Here is a 22462-nt window from a genome sequence, read left to right as displayed (position 1 = left end):
TACCGCCACTTGAACGCACCATTAGCTCGAGCCGCTTTGCAATTCCGCTCTCACTCACGCGTGTAAACAGAACAGGAGAAATTTGCTCACAAATATTTACAACTTCCATTCTTCTTGTTGCGTGCCTCATTTGCATATTGTCAGTAATGCTTGGTCAACCTCAAAGTGATATCCCAGACAGGTGGCGCTATCAAGTGTGGAAAGCGTCACCGAGGGGCAAAGGCCTATTTGCATGTGCTGTCAGAGAGTTTAGAAGGAGCTGAGGGGTCCATCATTCTAAGTACAGGCAGCCAGGAAAGAAGACACCCAACCTCTGCTCTTCTTTTAATGGAATACTGATGAAAAAATATTTACCACGCTGCTTCAAACAAGGTAATTGTGTGTTTGCATGCACTAATGTTGTTGACTTTATATTAGGCTAAGCAGTTTGCGAGCAGCTTCTATCTATCTGGTCCTACTTTGCATGTGAGTCTTGTATCCCAGGAAGTTTGTTGCTTAAAGTTAGTTTTATTGATTGCAACATCGCTTGGCCAAACACTTTGCAGCACCATCGAAACCTCAGCTAATCTTAATCGAATAAAAACGCAGAATTAACCAAATCACGGACGATCCTAATAAAAGGTTTAGCAATTAACTTCAGCAATTAACTGTAAGCTTGTGTTCAGTCTCGAAATAGTCTCTGCCCCATTACACGTGGCGTTAATGTCAATATTTATTTATGTTCCAATTTGTTTTGCTTTTCACTGTATTTAATATGTTTGTCTTTTTAGAGCTGTTTCGCTGTGTAAACAAACAAAGCCTGTGCTAAAATAACCACTTTCACTGTATTCCCAGGAGCAGAAGCCATTAGCGTTGACAAGCCATGCATAGTGAACCAATCGCAGCTATAAAGCCTTGATAACGCATTGTAATTTTACTGACAACTCCTGTTCCGAAAAGTTAACACACTAGTTCATACTTTTGTGGACCAAAAAGACCACTTATTTAAGAAATATCTATGAAGTTGGGTAATTACTTCCAGTGGTGTGAGAGTACTTTGTTCCAGATAATGACAGTGCAGCGCTCTGTGTGGAAATGGCCTTATAAAAACTCCATTTAATCGGGTGAAGTCAGCAGCAGACAGTAGCAGACATCTGTTTGATCCGTGTTATACCATAGGCGTTTCCCTCCGCGCTAACTAGCATGCTAGTGTCACTTCCTGAGTCATTGTGCTCCCTGCCTGTGAGCTGGTAGTGCTTAACTTTAACGACCCGTGTCCCAGATCTGAGGAGCAAAGATGTCTTCAAGTTTTTCTAAGGTTGGGCACGAAGGAGAACACGGCATGGGTGCATTAGTTGTTAGTGTATTTATTTTGGTCAATATTGAAATCACAATTATTCAAACGATTATGTTATAGTTACACAATGCATTTATTCAGCATTTCTCTCTCAAAAAACAAAACTTTATTATTGATCATTTACGTCACACTTTCAAATTCAAAACTAACATAGGCCACAAATATGTAACTTAGAGCAATTTTGTGTGTATAAAACATAAAATGAATAAAATATACTTTAAACATGAAATAACGCATAGAAAAACATCAATGTATCCAAAATAAACTATATATCCAGCTGTTCTACTATCTCTTTATTTAAAAACAATTGTTTCAAGTTCATTATATGAGTTTTGAGATCATTTGACACACAAATCGAAATCGCAATCAAAATTCAATTACTTGCACAGCCTTAGGTCCCATCCACACTAGTTCGTATTCGAGTTGTTTACGTTGTGGATGCAGTGTTCGTTTACACTAATCCAATGGAAATCAGCTCCAGAGACAGAACATTCTCTTGCCGCCAGCTGCCACAAATTCATCTGAGTACAGATCTGATCCGGCACTGTGTGGACGCCTGAAAACGGTGATACACTGACGTAGGAGCTCTAGTTGCCGTCCTTATTGGACCACATCGCTGTGATTTTCCTGATACGCTGGTTCATGACATTGATCATGTGACGCTATTGCAGAAAACAGTTTAAACAAACCACAGACAAACGGGAAACAGCGGAGCTAGAACTACTTGCACAGAACAGACTCACCATTAGCAGAACACTCCTCTGTCACAGAAAGAACACTCATATTCCAATGAGTCGTGTCCTTTTTAAGTCCGACAGAAGCTGAACTGTGTCAGGGCACAAGGAGCGAGCTGTTTTTTGAGCGCTTAGTTTATGCATAGTTTATGTGGTTTTAAGTTTAGTTTCTGTAAAACGTAAACAAATATACTGTGGATAGGGAAGACTTGCAGATACAGAAACAACGTGTCTGGATGCAAATAGTTTCCGACTGTGATACGGTGATATGGTGATTTGTGTCAGTGTAAACCTGCTGGGCTCTGCTGGGACAGGGGACACAGGGCTCAAAACTGGAACTGTCCTGAGTAAATATGTATGAATATGTACTCCGATTTTTTCATATAAGCACTATGGTACAGGAATATTGACCCCCTCTGTTGATGAGTAGTACATAATGGCATTCTGAATACAAAAACAACCAACAATCTGCCCCCATGCTGACCAGGAGCTAAGCTGACAGCTGCTCTGGTTTTTCTATGGTCTCCTCTATCTGTGGGAATGCTACCTTCCCCTCTGATGCGCCCAGGGATCAGGACCTCTAGACCGGGGGCCCCTGTGGTTTATGGGGGGCCAATTCTCCGGAGACCAGTGCAGACGCTGGGTGGCTGGGTCAACAGTTTGTCTAAGGGGGTAAACACAGCGGCGTGGTCGGGTTAGGGTTAGCTGGGGAGAGTGAAAACTACGGCTAACTACGGTGGTCCAGACTTTTACAAGATATGCGCTCATAGGAAGTGCTTAAGTATTGTGATGTGTAAACAGGACTGCTGCTGGTGGGAACAGACACAGAGCAGTGACAGACTGGCTTATGGGAGGAAAAAGTGAGCGAAAGTGCAGGAAGTAAAGGAGGAAAGAAACTAGACTGTTATTACTATTGTTGAATGTTAGTATAAAATGGACACAAAGACTGCACATGTATATATATTTCTATTTTATTCCCTTGTGTCCTCTTTTGACACCTGTGATGAATTACACAGGTGGTTCATAAAAGCATAGTGAAAAAAAAAGTTTCAGATAACCTCGATTAGAACTGTTAGTTTTTAGCATCCAAAAAGAAAAAGATGTTTTAGAGGTTGCTCGAGCTACATGACGTTTCCTGGAAATTGGCTTATTTTGTGTTTTCAAGTAACTTTAATGGACTTTCTAAGTAATTTTTATGCAAGTTTCATTTTGTCTTTGCAGAATATTACAAATTATTCAAATACATCTGATTTATTTGGTTTGGTATATTATAGTATGAGCAACCTCTAAATATTAATTCATTTGGCCAGACATGAAACCAAATGCAGGGTCTAGAGTTCTAAAAAAAAATCTTAATGAATAATTGTAGAAGCTTTGGCATTTATAGTGGTAAAAGTAAGTAAGATTGTTTTGTATAGAGGCAGTGATCATACAGTTTCTCCCATGAATGGTGAAAACTTTTGGTAGTCTATATGTTAAATGTCTTGAATAAGTAGATTTTGACTCTGACGTTGTTGGGTCTTTGAGAGAGACTTATTGATGAATAAGAAAAAAACAATCATTACAAAAGAGTTGTAATTAGGGTTGCCAAAAATCAAAACCCTTTAGGATTGTAGAAAATTAAATCTCGAATATTAGTTGAAGGCCACTTGGAACCAGAGGTGGGACCAAGTTGTTGTTTTGCGAGTCTCAAGTCTTTGACCTCAAGTCTGAGTCAAGTCCCAAGTCGTCTGCTTTGAGCTTCAAGTCATTCCAAGTCTTTAAACCAAAGTAGCTCAGATTTTAGCAATTTAGATGAATTTTAAACTAAACTGTTCTTAGAGAGTCATGGTGGTATATTTATATATGAGTATTTATGTAAGAGTTGTTGAAATGCAAATTTGTCCTTTTTAAATGTCAAGGCAAGATCTTAATGTGAATCATTATGGTCAGAAAAGAAAGAATTCAGATTTTAAAATGCATTTATTTTATCATGTAGTCTGCACTGAAATGAAAGGATCATGTTCTGTGTAGTTTCCTCTGTTTTACTGTATTGTACTATATATTACTGTACAATATTTGAGGATACCACATCACATACAGTTGCATCCAAAGTATCCAGTTTGTTCCTGTCAAACTCTGCACCGCACATACCAACTGTATGTATATATATATATATATATATATATATATATATATATATATATATATATATATATATATATATATATATATATATACATAGCTAGAAAATAGATGCTTACTAAGAAAAAAAAAAGGCAAATAAAACATTACAGGGGACTGAAAAACATTATGGATTTCAGCAGAATCAATGAGTGAAGCACTACATATACATCTCATTTGGTGAAAAAAGTTTGGACATCTCTGTATTATACTGTTTTTATAATTTGGGGAGATTATCAAGATTATCCCTCAGTATCAAAATTCTAGTCTGAAATTCGAGTATAGTTACATAAGCTGCAATAAAAAAAAGCATCTGGACTTCATCTTGTAAGACACATTTCTCTAAACCATAAAGTCTCTCCTATTGAATCTCGGCTCATTGCTTAAATCTGAACTACATGTGGCGCCATAAAACAATATTTACCCTGAACGTTCCAGCGGCAGAACGTTTGCCTTTATGTTTGGTCACGTTGTGTTCACAGTGGCCGGTGCCTCTCTCCTCTGCTCACTGCTGCAGCTCTAATGCCTGGGAAATAGGTGTCGGCCTCAAAGCGGAAGAGAAAATATGCTTTCCCAGACTATTTTACTTTCAATGGAGCGTGCCTAAAAGTCTCTTGGCTGGCGAGGGGCCTCATGCATTTCAAATTACTATGACCTTCCCTTGATTTAAGTCAGCCTGGGTTGCTCTACATCGCCGGGGCCAACCATTGCAGAAATAGTCACTTTTGTTCGCTCGGAGGGAAAAAGAGGTGTACCTACAAGCTGCCGTAAATGGGGTGTGATTTAGGCCAAAAATCCCGGTGCGACTTTTGCTTCTTGTGTTACAGGAATTGGAGCGAAATCGTGTTTTTTCTTCCCTGTCTCCACATCCGTAAGTGGTTTCAGGTTGTTCCCATCAGCCCCTGGGCAAAGATGACACTCCCCATCAAGGCGGAGGAGAGATGGTGCTGTCTAACTCCTGGAGCCACTGCAGCGTGTTTCATCATAGGTGCACGGGACTAGTTTCTGACAAGTGGTGCGCCAGCTGTCAGCCCGCTATGACACTGTTGTTTGGGTTGTTATTGTCAAAACTCCTGTTCCAGAAGTTCCAAAATGCTCAACTTTTGCTCTCGATGATGCAACACTGTCATGCTGAACTGTTGAACTTCGGAGTTAGTTTTGTGATGGTTTGCATTTTTTTCTACCCCTCTTTTATTGCACCAGAAAAAGAACATAACTTTTCATTCATTTCTTTTTGCTTGTAGCTTTTCAAATACTGCTTTTTCTGCCAATCTATTATAAATTCAGAACTTGGTCTAGTGAGAAACCTACTAGTGATGTAACCCATAAAAATCTTTTCTCATGTTGGTTTTGTTTCTTGCACTGAAAAACACAGAAAAACATGTGTCTTTACTCGGAACAGGCTTGCATCTCCACAAACCTGACTCTTATTTGTTGTTCCTTTGACTATAATCTTCCACAGCATGGCATAAAACATATCAATCTCCATGGAAAATGTTCCGCAGTATGGTTTTAGCTTTCTTTTTTGGTAGGCAAGTAGGCAAAAGGCAAGTCAACATCAACAGTACAACATCAACATCGTCAATAGTTATAAGCAAGTTTTAACTTTTCAGAGTAACGGTTTTGATCCTCAACATTCAGCGACTTAGAGTAAGACGATGAAGTCATGTCAAAACAATTCAATCCAAAACCTACTTCAAAATAAGACGAGTTATCTCATGACAGACATATGCAATGTGACACAAACAACACAAACAAGCGCCTCGACTGATTTTTTTGCCTTTCGGCCACTGCGCACATGCAGAAAAGCCAGATGTAAACGTATGAATTGTTTTCACTGGTTTTGGAGTGCTTTGGTGATTTAAATGACAATTTAAGTCACTCATATTAATACAATACCTTACTGCGTATCACTGCCTGTGGGTTTGGTAGTCGTGTCGTCCATGTTTTTAGCCCATTTCTTGCCAACTAAGATGCTAAAATGATCTACTATCACAGAACACCAACGCTTTCTCTTCACTAATATACTGAATTATACTATTTATATTCTGAATTCTTCCTCGAGGTTGTGTAGTTCAAGCACATACTTATTTTGGAGAGCCTAGTACTCGGCCAATGCTAAAGCAACAACAGCTTTCCGGTTAGCGTCCATGTTTTTCTCCGAGTCGGACAAACGAAACATAATAAAACGATTGAAGTGTGGACATGACGTTATATCCGAGATCTAAGGGAGATGGATGGATAAATGAATGTAGCATTAGATCTAAGTTTATGAAATTTAAAATCTAAATCTTTCTTTTAAATATCATCATAGCAACAGTGATATATATTTTTTAGTCTATCTTCCAATCTAACTTTTATCCCTAAACAATACGGTAATAAAACATACACTAAATCAGGTTACACCACATCAAACCAGACAAAACCACTCACTTTCACTCCTCTGACCATATCCTTTGACACATTATAGCCTCTCTTCTCCCTTCTTCCTCCTCCTCTCCCTCTCTTTCGCCCTACTTTCCAAAATCACTCCATCTGATCATCCCCAGAGTTGAATAAAGCCGTCCATGCAGTGACAGGCAGTAAACCCGCAGACAGACCCACCCTCGGGCCCCTCCGTCTGCCTGAGCACCCAGCCTCTCTCTCTCTCTCCACCGCCACTGAAAACCTACACCATCCGAACTCGACAATGGCCAGGCCCTGCAGTGACGCTCCAACTCTTAGGGAATGCTTTGAACTCCCAGATTTCATTGATGATCGTGCTTGACTTAGTTATCTGATGCACGGCTCCTCTTCACACCCACTTGCACCTGTCAGTAATACATCATAGGCATAATAAAAGGAACATTATGGCTTTGGACTTGGGTGCACTCCTGTCTTCTATCTCCTTTTGTGCTGTTCTCAGAAGCTCTCACAAAGATACAGCGAGTTTGACTTGTAAGGTAGTGCTGCTGAAAAGACTGGGTTGTATAATAGATCTGTTTTGTGTCAATTACTTGGTTGTTTTGTCCCTTAGCAAATAAAAAATAAGACGTTTTTGGTTGCGAGACAGCGTTGGTGTGGTTTGGGTTGGTCCTGTTTTTGATGTAGTTTGGTTATTGGTAACCAAATAAGGCTGGGTAGTCAACAAAAAATGAGTATAAACCACAATATGTACTTTTTTGCCCCAAAATAGACTAAAATGAAAGCATGTTTTTTCTTGATGTTTGTTTTTATTGCGCTGAAAAACTGAAAACCGTGCGTCCTTACCGTAAGCAGGCTTGCATCTCCACAAACCAGACTCTTATCTGGCCTGGAGGAGAGCCTGGTCCTGCATGTTTCCATGGAAATGTTCCTTTGACTATAATCTTCTAGCCACCTACTGCCTTCGCTCATTTTCATTTCTCTCCAGTGACTAGGTCAGGAATCGGAATACACTAGCACACCTCGGAAGTTGTTGACCGCGCACCACCCAATCAGTGAAGAGCTGTGAAGGATTTGAGGATTTAAAGCTGGAACAAAGATGATATGTGGTGAATTTTAAGGGGAAAGACGTTATTGCCCTTCTTCCTACAGGATTTGGCGCATTACATACATCACGAACAAATAGCAACGATTGGTTAAATTAAAAAAAGTACCTACCTACCGTCGAGCGAACGAATTCTAATGCAGACGGCTGATGAATCAGGCTAATAATCTTCCACTGTATGGCATAAAATATATCTATCTCCATGGAAAATGCTCCGAAGTAGGGCTTTAACTTTCCATTTCTGTTGAATCCTGCAACTGACATGGAACTTTCTTTTCTTTTCTTTTTTTGTTGTAATATTGCATATGTCAAACCATTTTTACTTTGTCTTCTAAATCTATTGCCTAACAACAGCATTATTTTATTTCTTGGTAACTTTAAAGAGGTTAATCCAATCCAGCAAGATACCCGTTTTTTTGTTTAGTTTAGGTTTTTTTTCTCCATATTTCTTACCGTCATCATCATCTGTTGCTTGGTCCTAGCCTTGACCCGTGGCTCAGTCCGCCCCGGCACACGGCTTTACAGACAGCAGTACAGAAGGTGGAGCGCTCCCTAACCTCCACCACGAGGAGCAGATGGGCTGTGGCTTTGTCCCTCTTTTTATTAGCTCCCTTAAATCAACACCTAACAATGCGCGGCCGCACGGAGGAGGAGGAATTGATTTCTCACATCAGCCCGTGGCCGAGGTGGGTAAAGGGCCGGACCAAGGGTAAAAGGGTGAACAGACTGGTTAGGAGGGTCCATAGAGAATAGACTGGAGTGACTACAGTATTGAATGGGGATATACGATCTTGTCACATGTAAAGATTGTGCAGGATCAAGCGCTTTCATAGCTCAGATCATATTTCTGTTATAAGCTCCTTACAGTTAAATCCATGGTGTGGTTTAAAGGTATTGACTGCTGTACTGGACTTAATCTGCCATCATCCAGTTATTCCTGCATCCAGTTGTATTCACAGTAACTCAGACCCTAGTTTTGTATTGTAGTTTATATTTAATATTCAATGAAACAAGGTAAAAAGGTTTCAGACTCCAAATCCTTGTCCATTTCTTTATACAGTCTGTGCACTACATTAAATGACCACCTTGTGATGTCACGTGTTAAGACAGGAAGTGCTCCACAGTGTTTTTTAAACTCCATACACCTTCGCTAGAATCATTTCGATGATTTCAGTCCAGAAATTATTGCCAGTCTCTACTGAACTAAAGGTAAAAGGAACTGTTAACCTGAAAACTACCACTACATGACATCATAAGGTGGAAAAGAGCTTTTGAAGCTTTTGGAGATGTAGAGCAGGCAGAATACTAATGCAGAGTTAGGGTTTTTGAGGAGCTAACAGCATTATTACATAGCCTCAAGCAGGGATCTTCAACATACAGCTCTCCACGCCCTTCCAAGTAGCTTGCCAAGAGATTTTTGAATTATACGTATTGTGCTAATAACTACAGTTTGATTGTTTGGTTTGATTAATTAAATGCCTTTTACTATTGGACATGTTTTATTTTGATGCCTAACTTTATGAACTAATAAATACATAATAGTTTTTGTTTTATACGCATCTAATGTAGGGTGACCAGACGTCCCTATTTACCTGGAACCGTCCTAGTTTTGAGCTCTGTGTCCTCTGTCCCAGCTTTATACAAAACCAATTTACAAAACCAATTTGTCCCAATTTTATACAAGAAATGTGCCAGGTGTCCCTATTTTTGACCAATTTGATCTAAACCAGGTCTAAACCAGGACTAAACTAAGACTAAACCAGGACTACATCAGGTCTTAACCAAGACTAAAACAGGACTATTAAAATGTTTGACTAATCTGATCTTCGCCAATAGTAAAGAGGAGCATGAATTATCATTTGTTTAGCCAAAATACAGAAAACAGTGTTTGATAATGATAATAAAGCAAAAAAAAATAAAATAATACAGTGACAGAAGTCCCTCAGATTATGACTGATGAGAGAATGCACAATATTACACACTCTTTTCACAATTTTATTTATACCAACCCGGGTGTGTCCCAGTTTAGAATTTTGGAAATCTCGTCATCCTAATCAAATCTAATATACCCCATTTAAGGCTTGCCCTCTTCCTTACAATTGCAATTTCTTGCAACTGGTAGCTCTCTGGCATTTTTCACCGGAGAGAAAAGGGGACACATGGCCTAAAGCGTACAAGAGTCAATTAATAAGACAATAATAAGATAAGACAATCTATAATGAAGTATAATGAAACTAGTATCATGAACTAAACTGCATCCTTCTAAAATAGCCCAAATGAGGCTCCTTTTTACAGCTTCATCACTGATAAGCCTGTATTATTTGGCTCCCGGTGGTTTTGCTGTGAGTATTTGTGCAAGCAGGTCATCCATAAGTCCTGGTATTGAGCTGCTTTCAGTGGGGGAGATTTAGAGCCCTCCAGCCCTGCCCGTGTGCTCTGTGGCTCTACCGGGGCGCGCCGTATTAAGTGCCACTGCATTATCCCATTTTTCCTGCACTCCTCAGTCTCCATGATCACCTCCGAGCTCCCACGCAGCGCAGCTCTCATAAACATTTACGCGCAGGCTATCAGCTCCAGTCTCAGGCCACGACTCCGCTGGGCTGGACCGCGGTGGGCCCTTAATGCCTCTTATGAGACCCTCTCGTCTGCTTGTTTGTGCGGGGGTCTCAAAACAGACTTCGCTAACAGCCCCTTGTGCAGTGGGCGGGTAGTTGTGTTTACTCAAGTACATTCACTCAAGTAACTTTTTTAAATGTCCAATATTACGCAGAATTGGCTCTTGTGAGCTTTTAGCTTTGTTGTAATGTTATTACTTCCTCAAAAACATACCTGGAGTTGTGTTTTCTTTCATTTGCATGTTTGTGTAACCCTTTATTAATGGTCTCGCTTCATTTTCCAAAGCTCAAAATGCTCTGTTTCACCTTGTGTTGTCATTAAGCATTAGTTAATACCAACCTTTTACCTTTCAGTTGGTCAGTAGAGATTAGAAATTATCCAAATGATTCTAGTGAAGGAATGGAGTTTTAAAACACAGTGGAGCACTTCCTGTATAGTGTTTTCTGTTTGAGGAACTCAGCTTTTGTGTGTGAATTAAGCGAAACACACCTTATTTTTGGAGGAAAAAACAATATAACATAGTTCTTGAATAGGGCTGGGAAGTTGGCGATACGATACATACCTCAATATGTAGGCCACGATAAGATACAGTTTTCGATACAGTGCACTTTCTGTTCAATATGATTCGATACAATATATTTCAAAACGATTCGATATGGTTTAGTAAAAAACAAAGCTTAAATTACAGATGTGATACTAAAAGTCTTTATTAAACCACTAAGTTCATGTGAAAAACACCCATTTTATACAAAACAGTGAAAATGTCAAGTATATCACATAAACACTTGAACTTTCTCCAAATGAGCAACACAACTGTAGCTCTTTCACAAAATAATTAAATAAACCATACTAAAAAAATACTCTTGGAAATATATCGATACAGAAGGCTGTCAATATTGATACCGTATCATCAAATTAAACAGTACGATATATCAATATTTCAATATTTTTGCACACTCCTATTCTTAAATCACTACTTTTTGCTTTTTTTTCTAGTGTTATTATGTTGAAATAACAGCACTCTTACTTTGAAACAAATTCTGGCTACTTGCCCACCTTTGTCTTGTCTCTATGTCACTTGTCTCTTATCTCCGTATTCCTGATGTAATAGCCTTTAATACAAGTAGCATGCTGGGTCTGTTATCATATGTAAATGCCATGGGAGTTGGAGAAACCTCAGCTGTTGTTTTGTTTTGTCATGACAACAAACACTGCGGGACAACCCAGGGAGCCTGCTTAGAGGGAGAGAGAAAGGACAAAACTCCACTGGACATCTTCTTTAAAGCAGAAGAGCCAGCCTGTCTCCTGCGTACATTATTTTTGAAGCCAACTTAAAGAAAACATAACATAAATAAACAAAGGCTTTTTTGGGGGAGTGCAAAGAATTCCTTTGTGGCTTTGCCTTTGAATGTCTGTCTTTGGTCTTGGCTGCAGCTTCTTGAAAATGATCAGTGGTTTTGAGTTGAATGCATGAGCCAAAACAAGATACGGGGAAACAAAATGCAAGCTGTAGAGGATGTGTTTTGGAGTATACAAGGGACACATGTTTGAGAAAAAATAGGTAGATGAAGGAACGAATACCTATTTTTGGTTACTTTGTTTGACAGTGTACAGTGCTTTGAATAGGCCCTCAAATTTTGGTTGAATAGGGGATTATTTGGGCCTTTCTGCTTCATGTAGTGCCGCAAATTGGTGGATAGTTAAGGTGCGGAACTGCGGATAATCATGCTCAATTTCCAGGTCTCTAGCTCACAACCACCTCAATATCGAAGAATAGGGCCTCAAATTCAGATGTATTAGTGCATTATGTGGAGTTTCAAGTATTGCCTTAAAAGGACTGCTTTGCCTGAAATGATCCGCAACATGGCATTAAACTTATTAAGCCATCTTTATTATTAGGCTGTCAACATCTCCAAGGCTCAAAATGCTCTGTTACACCTCGTGATGTCATGTAGTGGTAGTTTTCAAGTTAACAGCTGCCCTTTTACCTTTAGTTTAGTAGAGACTGAAATCATAAATTGGAACAGAGTTTTGAGAGAAGAACTTGGCCTAAATATGCCGGCTTTTATTAATTTATTTGTTTGGAGGATGTCTCGCCATCTCATTTTTGAGGGGGTCCCAAAGTAACAACAACAAAAGGCTACATAAATTCAAATAAACATCAAAACAACAAAATCAACACAACCACACACACTCACTCACACACACATACTCACACTTGACTCTTTGACACATAATTAATCAAATCTGAGCAAAAAGTTCAAGATTTCAAAGATACTCACGAACTACAACAAGATGAACAACAAAATTCAGCAAAATGATCAAAAACAATTTCATGGGTTCTGTAAATATTGAATCAGAGCATTTTCAAATGAAGGGACAGAAGTTAATGCACGAAATGATGAGGGAAGATTGTTTGAATCAGAAGGAGCTTTATATTTAAATGAGTGTTTTCCTATTTGTTTTTAGACTCTTGGGAGAACAAAAAATATCTGATCTGTGTGATGTAAACTTGGGTTTGTGTGCTAAACGTCTGAATGAAACAAAACACAACTCCAGGTCTGTTTTTGATGAGGAAACACATTATAACAGAGATCAAAAAACATTTATTCTTCCTGAAGATGTGCATAAGTGTTATGTTATGCTTTGGAATACTCCATATAAAACTAAAATATCCACGGATATAAAGAAAAGCTTATTTCAGGAGTTGTACAAACTTCCTTATGTGCTGCTCTTTTGTTTTGTGATGTTGTCTTAACTGACCTGTGGCTATGAAGTCATTGATCCTCTGACCCATTCCTTTTGGGACTAAAAAGGTTATCCTGTTTCGTAAGTTTTCCATTTCAATTTTTAAGTTTTCAATTTCAAAACTGAGATGGCAGAGCATCCCCCACAGGTAACGCTGGGTTAACCTGACTGCCCTGTGTCCTGGTTCTGGTGGTGTCTTTTGAAAAGTCTTGGGAATAGGTTGCTTCTGTCAATATCTAAGGTTAAAGCGTAAATGATTCCAACTATGATTCCAACTACGAGTCAGCCACTATTTCAGGAGTTGTTAAATCTGTTAACCATTTTAGGAAGGCATGACTATAATTAACAACAAAAATCTTCTAGTCCCAAGTTTATTTCTATTTTAACCTTGTGTGTTGTGTTTCTGTTGCAGGACCCGGGCTACACATCGTTCCTGTTTGACCAGCTCCAGACGTCGGGGAGCCATGAGGGGGGCCCGGGCAGCTGTCAGGTGTGCTCCACTCCTCTGCAGCAGCTGAGACAGGAGGCCCTCCTCACTCTCCACACCCTCCACGCCCCAGTCCTGACCCTCACCTCCGCGCCATCCTTCCTCCCGCAGCCAGCCAGGTTCACCATGTCAGCCTCCAAACAGATGTCCAAGACCCAGACGACCACCAGCGGCAGCAGTGCCCCCTCGCTGCTGCCCCTGGGGGAGAGGCATAGAGTGCAGGGGGCAGGGTCTAAGGCCAGTGTCCAGGTGACGGTGGCCGGGGCACAGCTCACCGGCTCCCTGGGCTCCGTGACCATCCAGGCCCAGCAGTACCTCGAAGGCATGTGGAGCATTTCCAGGGTCAACAACTTCCTGCCTCAGCCCAAGCCGGTATGCAAATGTTCACCTTAAAACACTGTACCAGATGTGAAAAGCAGAACTAGTTTAACTGTTTGCACCTCTCCAAATGTATTCCTCACTTTCCTAATGCATTCCTGGCATCCTAATTATTCACAGCTTACAGATGGCAGAGCGGAGTTTTTGTGGACTCAGTTTTGAGTCACATAGTTAAACAACACTTTTAAAACATCAACCAAAAAAGTATAAATGAAAATAAAACAATAAGACTTGTCAAGTTTGTGCCAAAACTGCCAGCAATAAGTCAGGGAGCGCAAACGAGAACACTGGATTCACAGCCAAAAAAAAATAGCATCAAACAAAACTGAGAAAGATGTAGAACAAAAACAAAATGTTTCCAAAGAGACAAAGACAGATATTTTACACAATTACACAAATAATTTGATTGCAAATTTATTTATTTTATTTATTTAAATTTTTTGTTGGATTTTTTTTTTCATTTGGTATTTTGATTTGCTTGAAGTTTTAAAAGTGTTCTTTGAACTATTTGACTCAAAATTGATTCCATAAGTTTTTCTGTAACACCACTACTGACAACAACTAACATGCTAACAGCGCACCAGCCTTACTTCATGCACTTCACTTTTCTCAGATGAAAACAAAACTTTATAATTCAACACAGGTAGAACACAGCAACCTCATTTTGACGCTAAGAGCTGCTTTTACAATATATATCTGTAACTGGACAAAACTAATTTGACTTCATTGCACAGGTAAGATACTGTTTTAGCCACAGCTGCCCTGGGGTAGACTGACAGAAGCCAGGCTGCCAATGTGCACTATCAGCCCCTCCGACAACCACCACCAATCACTCACTCACCACAATGTTAGACAATGTGGGTGAAGTGTCTTGCCTAAGGACATGACAACAGTTTCTGACACTGACGCCCTTCTGTAAGAGAACAGATCTAGTCACTATTAATAAACCTAAATAATAACGGTCAACATTTGTGTATTTCCTTTTGAATATTGCCTGCGGTCACCATAGACATACTGGCTTCCACTCCATCTCGGAATGAATTATCTATTATCTGAAGACAGGAAATGTATTAAATGCACAAATTGAAATTATAGATGGAAATAGAGGCAGGAAATTAATAACAAGATTGAACTGGTTGTGAAAGACATAATGCTTAACAGATTTAATTTGCTTAGTTGTATGTAAATGCATTTGTGTGTGAATCCTGTTTGGTTTTTTGTATGCTTTAGTTGAGCAGAGTTTAGTTTAATTTTAATGTGATCTGCATTCTACTTCTACTGAAAATTACCAAAAAAAATAGGGTGGCATGACAGATTAAATTGCATTTGTTACTCTATTTTACTATGTATAATGTTGTTTCCTCATCAGAAACAAACCTGGAGTTGTGTTTTGTTTTATTCACACATGTTTAACACACAAACCCTGCATATTTGGGCTGAGTTCGTCTCTCAAATACTCTCAATACTCTGTACAGAAAGGTGGAACAGGGCATTTTGAGCTTTGGAGATGTAGTCACACTAATAATAAAGTGACTGAAACATGGTGAATGAAACAAAACTCAACTCCAAGTATGTTTTTGATGAGGTAACAACATTATAACATGGCTTAAAGCTCACAGGAGTCAGTTTTGTAGGACCTTTAAGCAAAAACAGGATTAAAATATTAGGAAAAAAACAGACTATTGTACAAATTAATTCTGCTTGTTAGTTCATCTCAGCGCTTGCCAGGTCTTGTCTTCAGCAGTTACCTCACATCTCCAGACATTAGCGCGCAGACAGTCGGTGTGCGTCAGAACAGACTGAACATCTGACCTCTCATTCTTCTGTAGTCAAGGAGCCCGAGTCATGCGGAGTCAAAGGTCACGGCAACACTAATCTGCTGACCTCCTCCCCAAGGCCAGGCCAAATGACCACCCCACAGCGCGGTCATAACTCTGCACCATGTCGGATAAGTGTTCGTGTTTGTGTTTGAAGTTTAAGAGGTGTAAGAGTAAGGACATAAGGGTAATGATTGGAAGTGCTCTACCGCAATGAGAGCTGACACACTTAAACTGAAGTAGCCATTTGAACTGTGTTTCAAGTTACTGATGGGATGGCCTTGTTGACGTGGAGAAGTAGTGTTGTGTTAAGAGAAACAGCTGGTAGAGTGTCCACTATGTAATTATAAACAATATTCTGAATGTTGTTCTCATGATATGCAAATCTGAACATTAGTAACTATCTTAAATTGCGCACGAACAGAGTGATAAAATTCTAGTTCATTATTAACAAAAAAATTGTAACTGGTGTTGTCACAATACTAAAATTTCAGACTTCCTTAGTATATTTGATACCAAGGAACAGACTCAATACTGATTCCAATACCACTATGATAATAAAAAAAACACTTTATTTCTACAATAGAATGTGATTTTCAACAGTAAATAATAGTAGTCCAGTGAGGCTCATTTGGTCTTCCGATATTTTATGTTTTTAGGTTCTTTTTTCAGACCAAGAGCTTGTTTTTCATACCAGTTTCGCAAGTTTCCGCTAGTGAGCAGTCGAAACTGTCAGGTATGAAAAACAAACTCTTGGTCTGAAAAAAGAATAACATAATAAATAATAGTACTTTTTTTTTTTATTATTACCTTGTGGTCTTATATCCGTGTAACCCCTCAGTGGTCCAGGTATGTTCCATAGTGGTCCGTGGGCGTATATTAGTTTCCCAAGACTGGGTCACGACCCTCAGATGTGTCGCAAGAAATTTTTTTGGGGTCACCTTTTCACTATCTGCATGTAAGTCTGCAATATACAGTTCATGAGAGAGCGAGTGGATATCCTGTCCTCAGTAGAGCCAGTATTTCTATCCTTTCTCTACTACATACATGTGTGACTTGGGATTTTCTGTGCTCACAAAAACAAAGCCAAAACACAGAAACAGACTGAATGCTGCGCCTGATCTGTGTGTTGCGCTCTCCTCCTGTACCCCAGACTGGAACACATTACATACACGTAATTTTATTGACTATTTTGTTCCAATATTGCTGGCTCAATTGAATGTTGAAAAGATAAAGAATTGGGCTACAATTAAGGTCCAAATCGGTGACTTATGGATCATGTTATTGCTGGTTTAATTATTGTTTTTCATTGTTTAAAACTTGAGTAATACTAATTGTTCAGAGAGGCACGATCACTCAGTCAACAATAAAATATCCTCATTATGTTCAATAATGGTCAAATCCACCTTTATTTTGCGAATAATATCTATTGACTTGGGTCACGAACATTTGCGACTTTTAAAATATGGGTCCCCAGAAAAAAAGTTTGTACTTGTTCTGATACAGCTCGAGATCATTCTAAAGCTATTCAGGCATTTCTGTCTTGCTTAAATGAGTATCTAGTTTCAATACTAGTTTTAGTATCGATTAGTACCTGATTTACGATTCTTTTGCCAGCAGTAGTCGTAAATTTCTAACAGTTATTACCATTCTCTTGAGATAAGAAAAATAAATTAAACCTGTCTGGAAACTATAAACTGACTTCATTTTCTCAAACCAAAGTAAATATTCTTTTAATTTTAAGTTCACGTTAAAGAAATGCATTCAGTCTGAAATAAAATATACATATCCATATTATCTTAGGCACTAAAATATGGATGCTTCTGCCTCCGCTTCTGTAATATGTCAATGTCACATATCCAAATAATACATTATTTGAGCTCTCTTGTTAACTACAACCACTTATAATTCTTGCCAGTGTTTTTCTTTTCCTTTTAGTGAAACGCCAGAGACAGATCCCTCATTCTCCTTTTAACATCAACAAGTGCCAGTAGACATGCTTTATGGGCCCATCAAAAGCTTTCAACTGTGTATAGTATATGCAATCCCGGGCAAATCAAACAGGCTGGCACAGGAGGGAGGCGCTGGCTGGTGTCTAAAAGCAATTAGTGGCAGGAATGAGATGCCCGGTGCCACAAAGCCGAGAGCAGGGCCTCGGCACGCAGTCTGAAACATCCCTTTAGGACATGGAGTTACAAACAGCCAGCCAGTCTCTCAAGTCTACAGCGCTTTCGGTTCATTAAAAGCAGGCCCCGAGAATGACTAAAACCACATCAGATCTGGAGGACTGGGAGTGAGGCCGCAGAGCCCAGAGCAAAAAGCTGTAATTCGTCACTTTGGTTTGAAAAGCACGCAGAGCTGTTCTGACGAGGAGGCAGAGATGGAGTGAGTGCAAAATGGTTCAGTGTGTGTCGGCCTGCTGGAGAAGGCTCTAGGCGATCCCACTCTCCGGCCGTGATAGGGCACCTTGATTTGGTCTGTAGGGAAATACCTGGTTAACATGGAGAGTGATGGCCCTGGTCACTGAACTGAAGTGATCTAAATTCTTTCTGTTCTCCCTTCTGCTAAATGTGGAGTTCTGCTTTTGACTGTGCGACCCCAATTGATTGCCAGACAGTCCTTTTTCAAATTTTTACTGGTTTTAAAAGTGTACTATGTAACTTTTCCTCCACCTGCATGTCTTAATCTCTCATTTGAAGGTGTTTTTATTGCTCAATAGCTCACATTCTTACTGTGAGCGGGGTTGTCTCTCCATAGATCTGACTTGTAACTTGGTCTGGTGTTGTCTGCTTGTCTGTAAGTGATGCTGTTACTTCGGGGTTAAACCAGAAACTTCACATCTGACAAGAGACCATTACCTTTCAAATGCCACAAATTGTATGACATGTCTAAATAATGGGGGTGTAACGATATCCAAGTCTCACAATATAATATCGTCACGGTATGAACATCACCGTATGAACATCACCGTATGATATTTATTGCGATATCATTGGAAAGCTCACGATATGGTGGGGAGGCTCACGATTAGGGATGTAACAATATCCAAATCTCTCAGTACAATATTCTCACGATGCACATCTCACTGTACAATATTTATTGCGATATTTTGTGGAGGCTAAACAGCTAAAACTGTGAATATGTTACTTCCAATCCAAATCCAAAGAACTAAGACTTAAAAGTGCTTAGAACTGTTATTTCTTCTTGTAGTCTACACTGAAATGGAGCAAAGGATCATGGTCTATGTAGTTCCCTCTGTCTTTTTTTAGATATTGCTGCACCATAACTCTTCATTTAAGCAAAGAGACTTGCAATTCAATATATTGTGATGGCCCCCGATATTATTGTGAGAACTTTGACGATATGATATCATGATATTTCGGTTATTGTTACATCCCTAGTAAATAATGTGGTAAAAAATGATAACAGCAACCAAAATGATATGAAGCATTTTTTTTGTACAGTTAGACACATTTTACAGAGCTTTATTCATTCTCTTCAGGCCAAGTAGTGGTAAGATACTGTTGTAGCTACAGCTGCACTGGGGCAGACTGATGTAAGTGAGGCTGCCAATCTGCACCATCAGTCCCTCCGACCACCTCCAACACGCACACACCACATCCATAGTTCATCTTTAAGTAAAAGTCATTTTTTATCGTATTAGGGCTGCTCGATTATGGAAAAAAATCATTATCACGATTATTTTCGTCAGTATTTAAATCACGATTATTCAGACAGTTATTTTTTAGTTACATGATGCATTTATTCAGCATTTCTCTCACTTTGTTATTAATAATTTACGCAAAACTTTAAAACTGAGAATAAATATAGGCTACAAATATGTACCTTAGAGCAGTTTTGTGATGTATAAAACATGAAATGAATAAAATGTACTTTGAACATGAAATAAGTTATAGAAAAACATAAATGGATCCAAAATAAATTATATATCCAGCTGTTCTGCAATCTCTATTATATGAGTTTGGAGATCGTTTGACACATGAAATCAAAATTCAATTATTTGCACAGCCTTGTATCGTATTGTCCTAAAAGTTTGGTTTTGTGTTCAAAATTAGGTCAAACATTCGAACTGGGCTTTCAAACCGCTAATTCTTCAGTTCAGTTCACCTACACATGCATGTTTTGTCCGGCACCCAAGCAGCACATATGCCAATCTATAAAGCACAAGTGGTCTTCTTGACCTTTGCTTTCTTCCACTAGTCCTCCATTCTTCCATTACCGCTGGAGCCTGCTTTACTGCCACCAATTTGAAACCTGGCAGAAGATCTTGGCGCCTCTCCCTTTGGTGCAGCTGGTTTTGAATGGCATCTTACCAACTAACACCATGAAGAAAAGCGTTGGGCATCCATCCATCCTCTTCCATCTCTCGCTAATAATCGCCAATTCATGCCTTTTGTTAATTAAACACCATTGAGAAGAAGGATCTGTGCATATGGCGTCTCGGTGATTCCCCGCTTCTTGACCGGCCAGATTAGCAGCAGTCTCCTCTCTCCAGCAGTAATTTTCTGTTAGCCGCCTGGAGCATAGGTCAAAGGAAGTCTTCCAAAACCAGGGTACGACAAAGATGTTTGGGTTGATAGTACACTGGCATTCGCTGCTCACTTTCACACTTCATAACCAGGAAGAAACTGCTTTTGTCTGCGCACACACATTTTCATTTATCTTCCTGTCCATCCCTCGCTTTCTCCAGTGGGGCAGAGGCTCAGGGATCAGGGAGCGCTCAGGGGGGTTAAGGGGTGTATCCTGGCTCGTTAGTGACTTTGAGCCCAAACAGAGAGTTCGTCTAATTACCTGACCAGGGGATAGATCCAGCCAACAGAGAGGCTTAGCGGACTTTTAAAAAAATCCTTCGTTTTCAGTTTGCAGGGGAGTAGTGCTTGGTAGTTGGAGTTGGAGCTGGGAGATGTCGTGATATAAATGTAATCACGAATCTGCTTTTTTGGTCAAAATGTCACATGACGATTCAAAAATTTTCTCTCGAGTGCTGCTCTGTGCCCACCCACTCCTCCTATTGGTCTGCTTCAGCAATGTCCTGAGTGAGTACATTTGGATTTAAGCATGTGCAATGATGTATGAACATTCAGAAGATTCAATAAACCACAGACTGTATATATATAAATGGACATAGCTAACCACTAGCCGCAGTGTGCCCTATAGGACGTGAACATGGGCTCTAAGTGGTTTCTTCGAGGTCTGGTTCTATTTGACTTCTATTGAAAAAACTTTGCCCTTCTCTCTGCTGTCAGGCTCGTCATTTCTGAACTTAAAATGTTCATATTAACTCACTGAACATGATCCCAGTGTTTTAATTTCACTATTCTGCCCCTAAATCAAGATGTGAACTTTAATAACAAACCAATCAGGTGCCTGCTTTCACCAAGGTTGCTGCAACTTGTGTTAGCAACAGGTTGATTCGAGCCTCGTTACTAGATGCCTGCTCTTTGCCAAACCAACTGTGTGAGTAAGAAGGTGTGTGTACCTTCAACGTCCTCGCTCCTGACTGGGTCTTTGGTTGTGCACTTTGGTAACAGATTAACCACTATAACTGCCTCAATTGGCTTCATTTGCTCACAACTAGTGTCGTAGTGCTTCAGACCAGTCTTGGTCTCATCTCTCTCAAGTGAATTTGGATTTGGTTTTGCCTCTGTCTCAAAGGCACTTGGAAACAGTCTTGTCACGGACTCAAGGTCTGACCCTCAGCGATTGTGATCACATTTCATTATGGCCGCTGATGTCGGCAGCTGAAGTTTAGGAACTAAAAGTGCAGTTGCAGAAGTTTTCTGTGAATTACCAGTGGAAGTTGGCTTAAAGAAGGTTGTCTCAAACTGTGGGTGAGGGTCCAAAAATGAGCACAGTCTTTAAGTGCAGTACAGTTTGCTTTGCTTATTTAATCTTAAATCAATATTAATCAGATGAAATGGATATTAAAACATTGATATATATGCGCCAAAATATCTGTAAAATGCAAATGAATGAAAATGACAAAGATGGTCTCGATTTGGTCTCGATGGGCTGTGGTCTCGGTCTCGTCTCGGTCTCGACCTTTAAAAGTCTTGGACTTGTCACGGTCTAGGGACCCTGTGGTCTCAAACTGGTCTTGGTCTCGACTAGTGCGGTCTTGACTACAAAACTACTCACAACTGAATACCAAGGGTGACGTCACACTCCCTCATGCCAGTTCTATCATACAGTCTATACAGTTGCTCTACAAGTTTACATGAATCATGATACAATCAAACTCCTGATCTAGCTCTAAGAAAATTCTGATATTATTTTTTTGGCATATGGCCCATAGTTGGAGTGTGTCTGAGTTGCTCATGTTTAGGTTGAGTGTATTCAGGCCAGATACTGAACTAAGGAGCAGCTGTGGCATAAAACTGGCACAGCACTGGCAAAGTCTGGGCTCTGCTGGAGGTTGGACGGTTGGGCTTCCTGTACGGGTGTTGCTGAAGTGCTCTAGGATTTGGTGCCAGAATGGTGTTATGAGTCCACTTCCCCTGTTATGAACTAGTCCCAGCACCAGAGCCCAGCGTACAGGAAAACGGTGCTCGTTAGTACAGTTTACAGTGTTACTCTTGGCAACTAACAGATTCCGCCGTTCTGTCATAGCTTTCATTAGTTTACCATAATGTGATAATTTTGCCAATGAAACTA

General features: G+C 39.8%; 2 protein-coding genes across 2 annotated transcripts in view; one reads left to right on the top strand and one right to left on the bottom strand.

Moving 5' to 3' along the window:
- The window catches only part of kif26ab (kinesin family member 26Ab), a 158573-nt gene that overhangs the window by 50824 nt on the left and 85287 nt on the right, over positions 1 to 22462 (top strand). The window contains exon 3 of the mRNA XM_020919502.2: positions 13518 to 13964. Coding sequence (XP_020775161.1) covers positions 13518 to 13964 — 447 coding nt within the window. The remainder of the gene's footprint in view (positions 1 to 13517; positions 13965 to 22462) is intronic.
- peli2 (pellino E3 ubiquitin protein ligase family member 2) overlaps positions 1 to 22462 on the bottom strand; it is a 144856-nt gene that overhangs the window by 97018 nt on the left and 25376 nt on the right. The window lies entirely within an intron of this gene.

Source organism: Boleophthalmus pectinirostris, unplaced genomic scaffold, assembly GCF_026225935.1.
Source record: "Boleophthalmus pectinirostris isolate CB_2022bp ecotype Guang Dong unplaced genomic scaffold, ASM2622593v1 HiC_scaffold_10, whole genome shotgun sequence".
Classification (NCBI taxonomy): Eukaryota; Metazoa; Chordata; class Actinopteri; order Gobiiformes; family Gobiidae; genus Boleophthalmus; species Boleophthalmus pectinirostris.
Note: the sequence above shows the minus strand (reverse complement) of the source record. Positions and strands in the feature narration are given on the sequence as shown.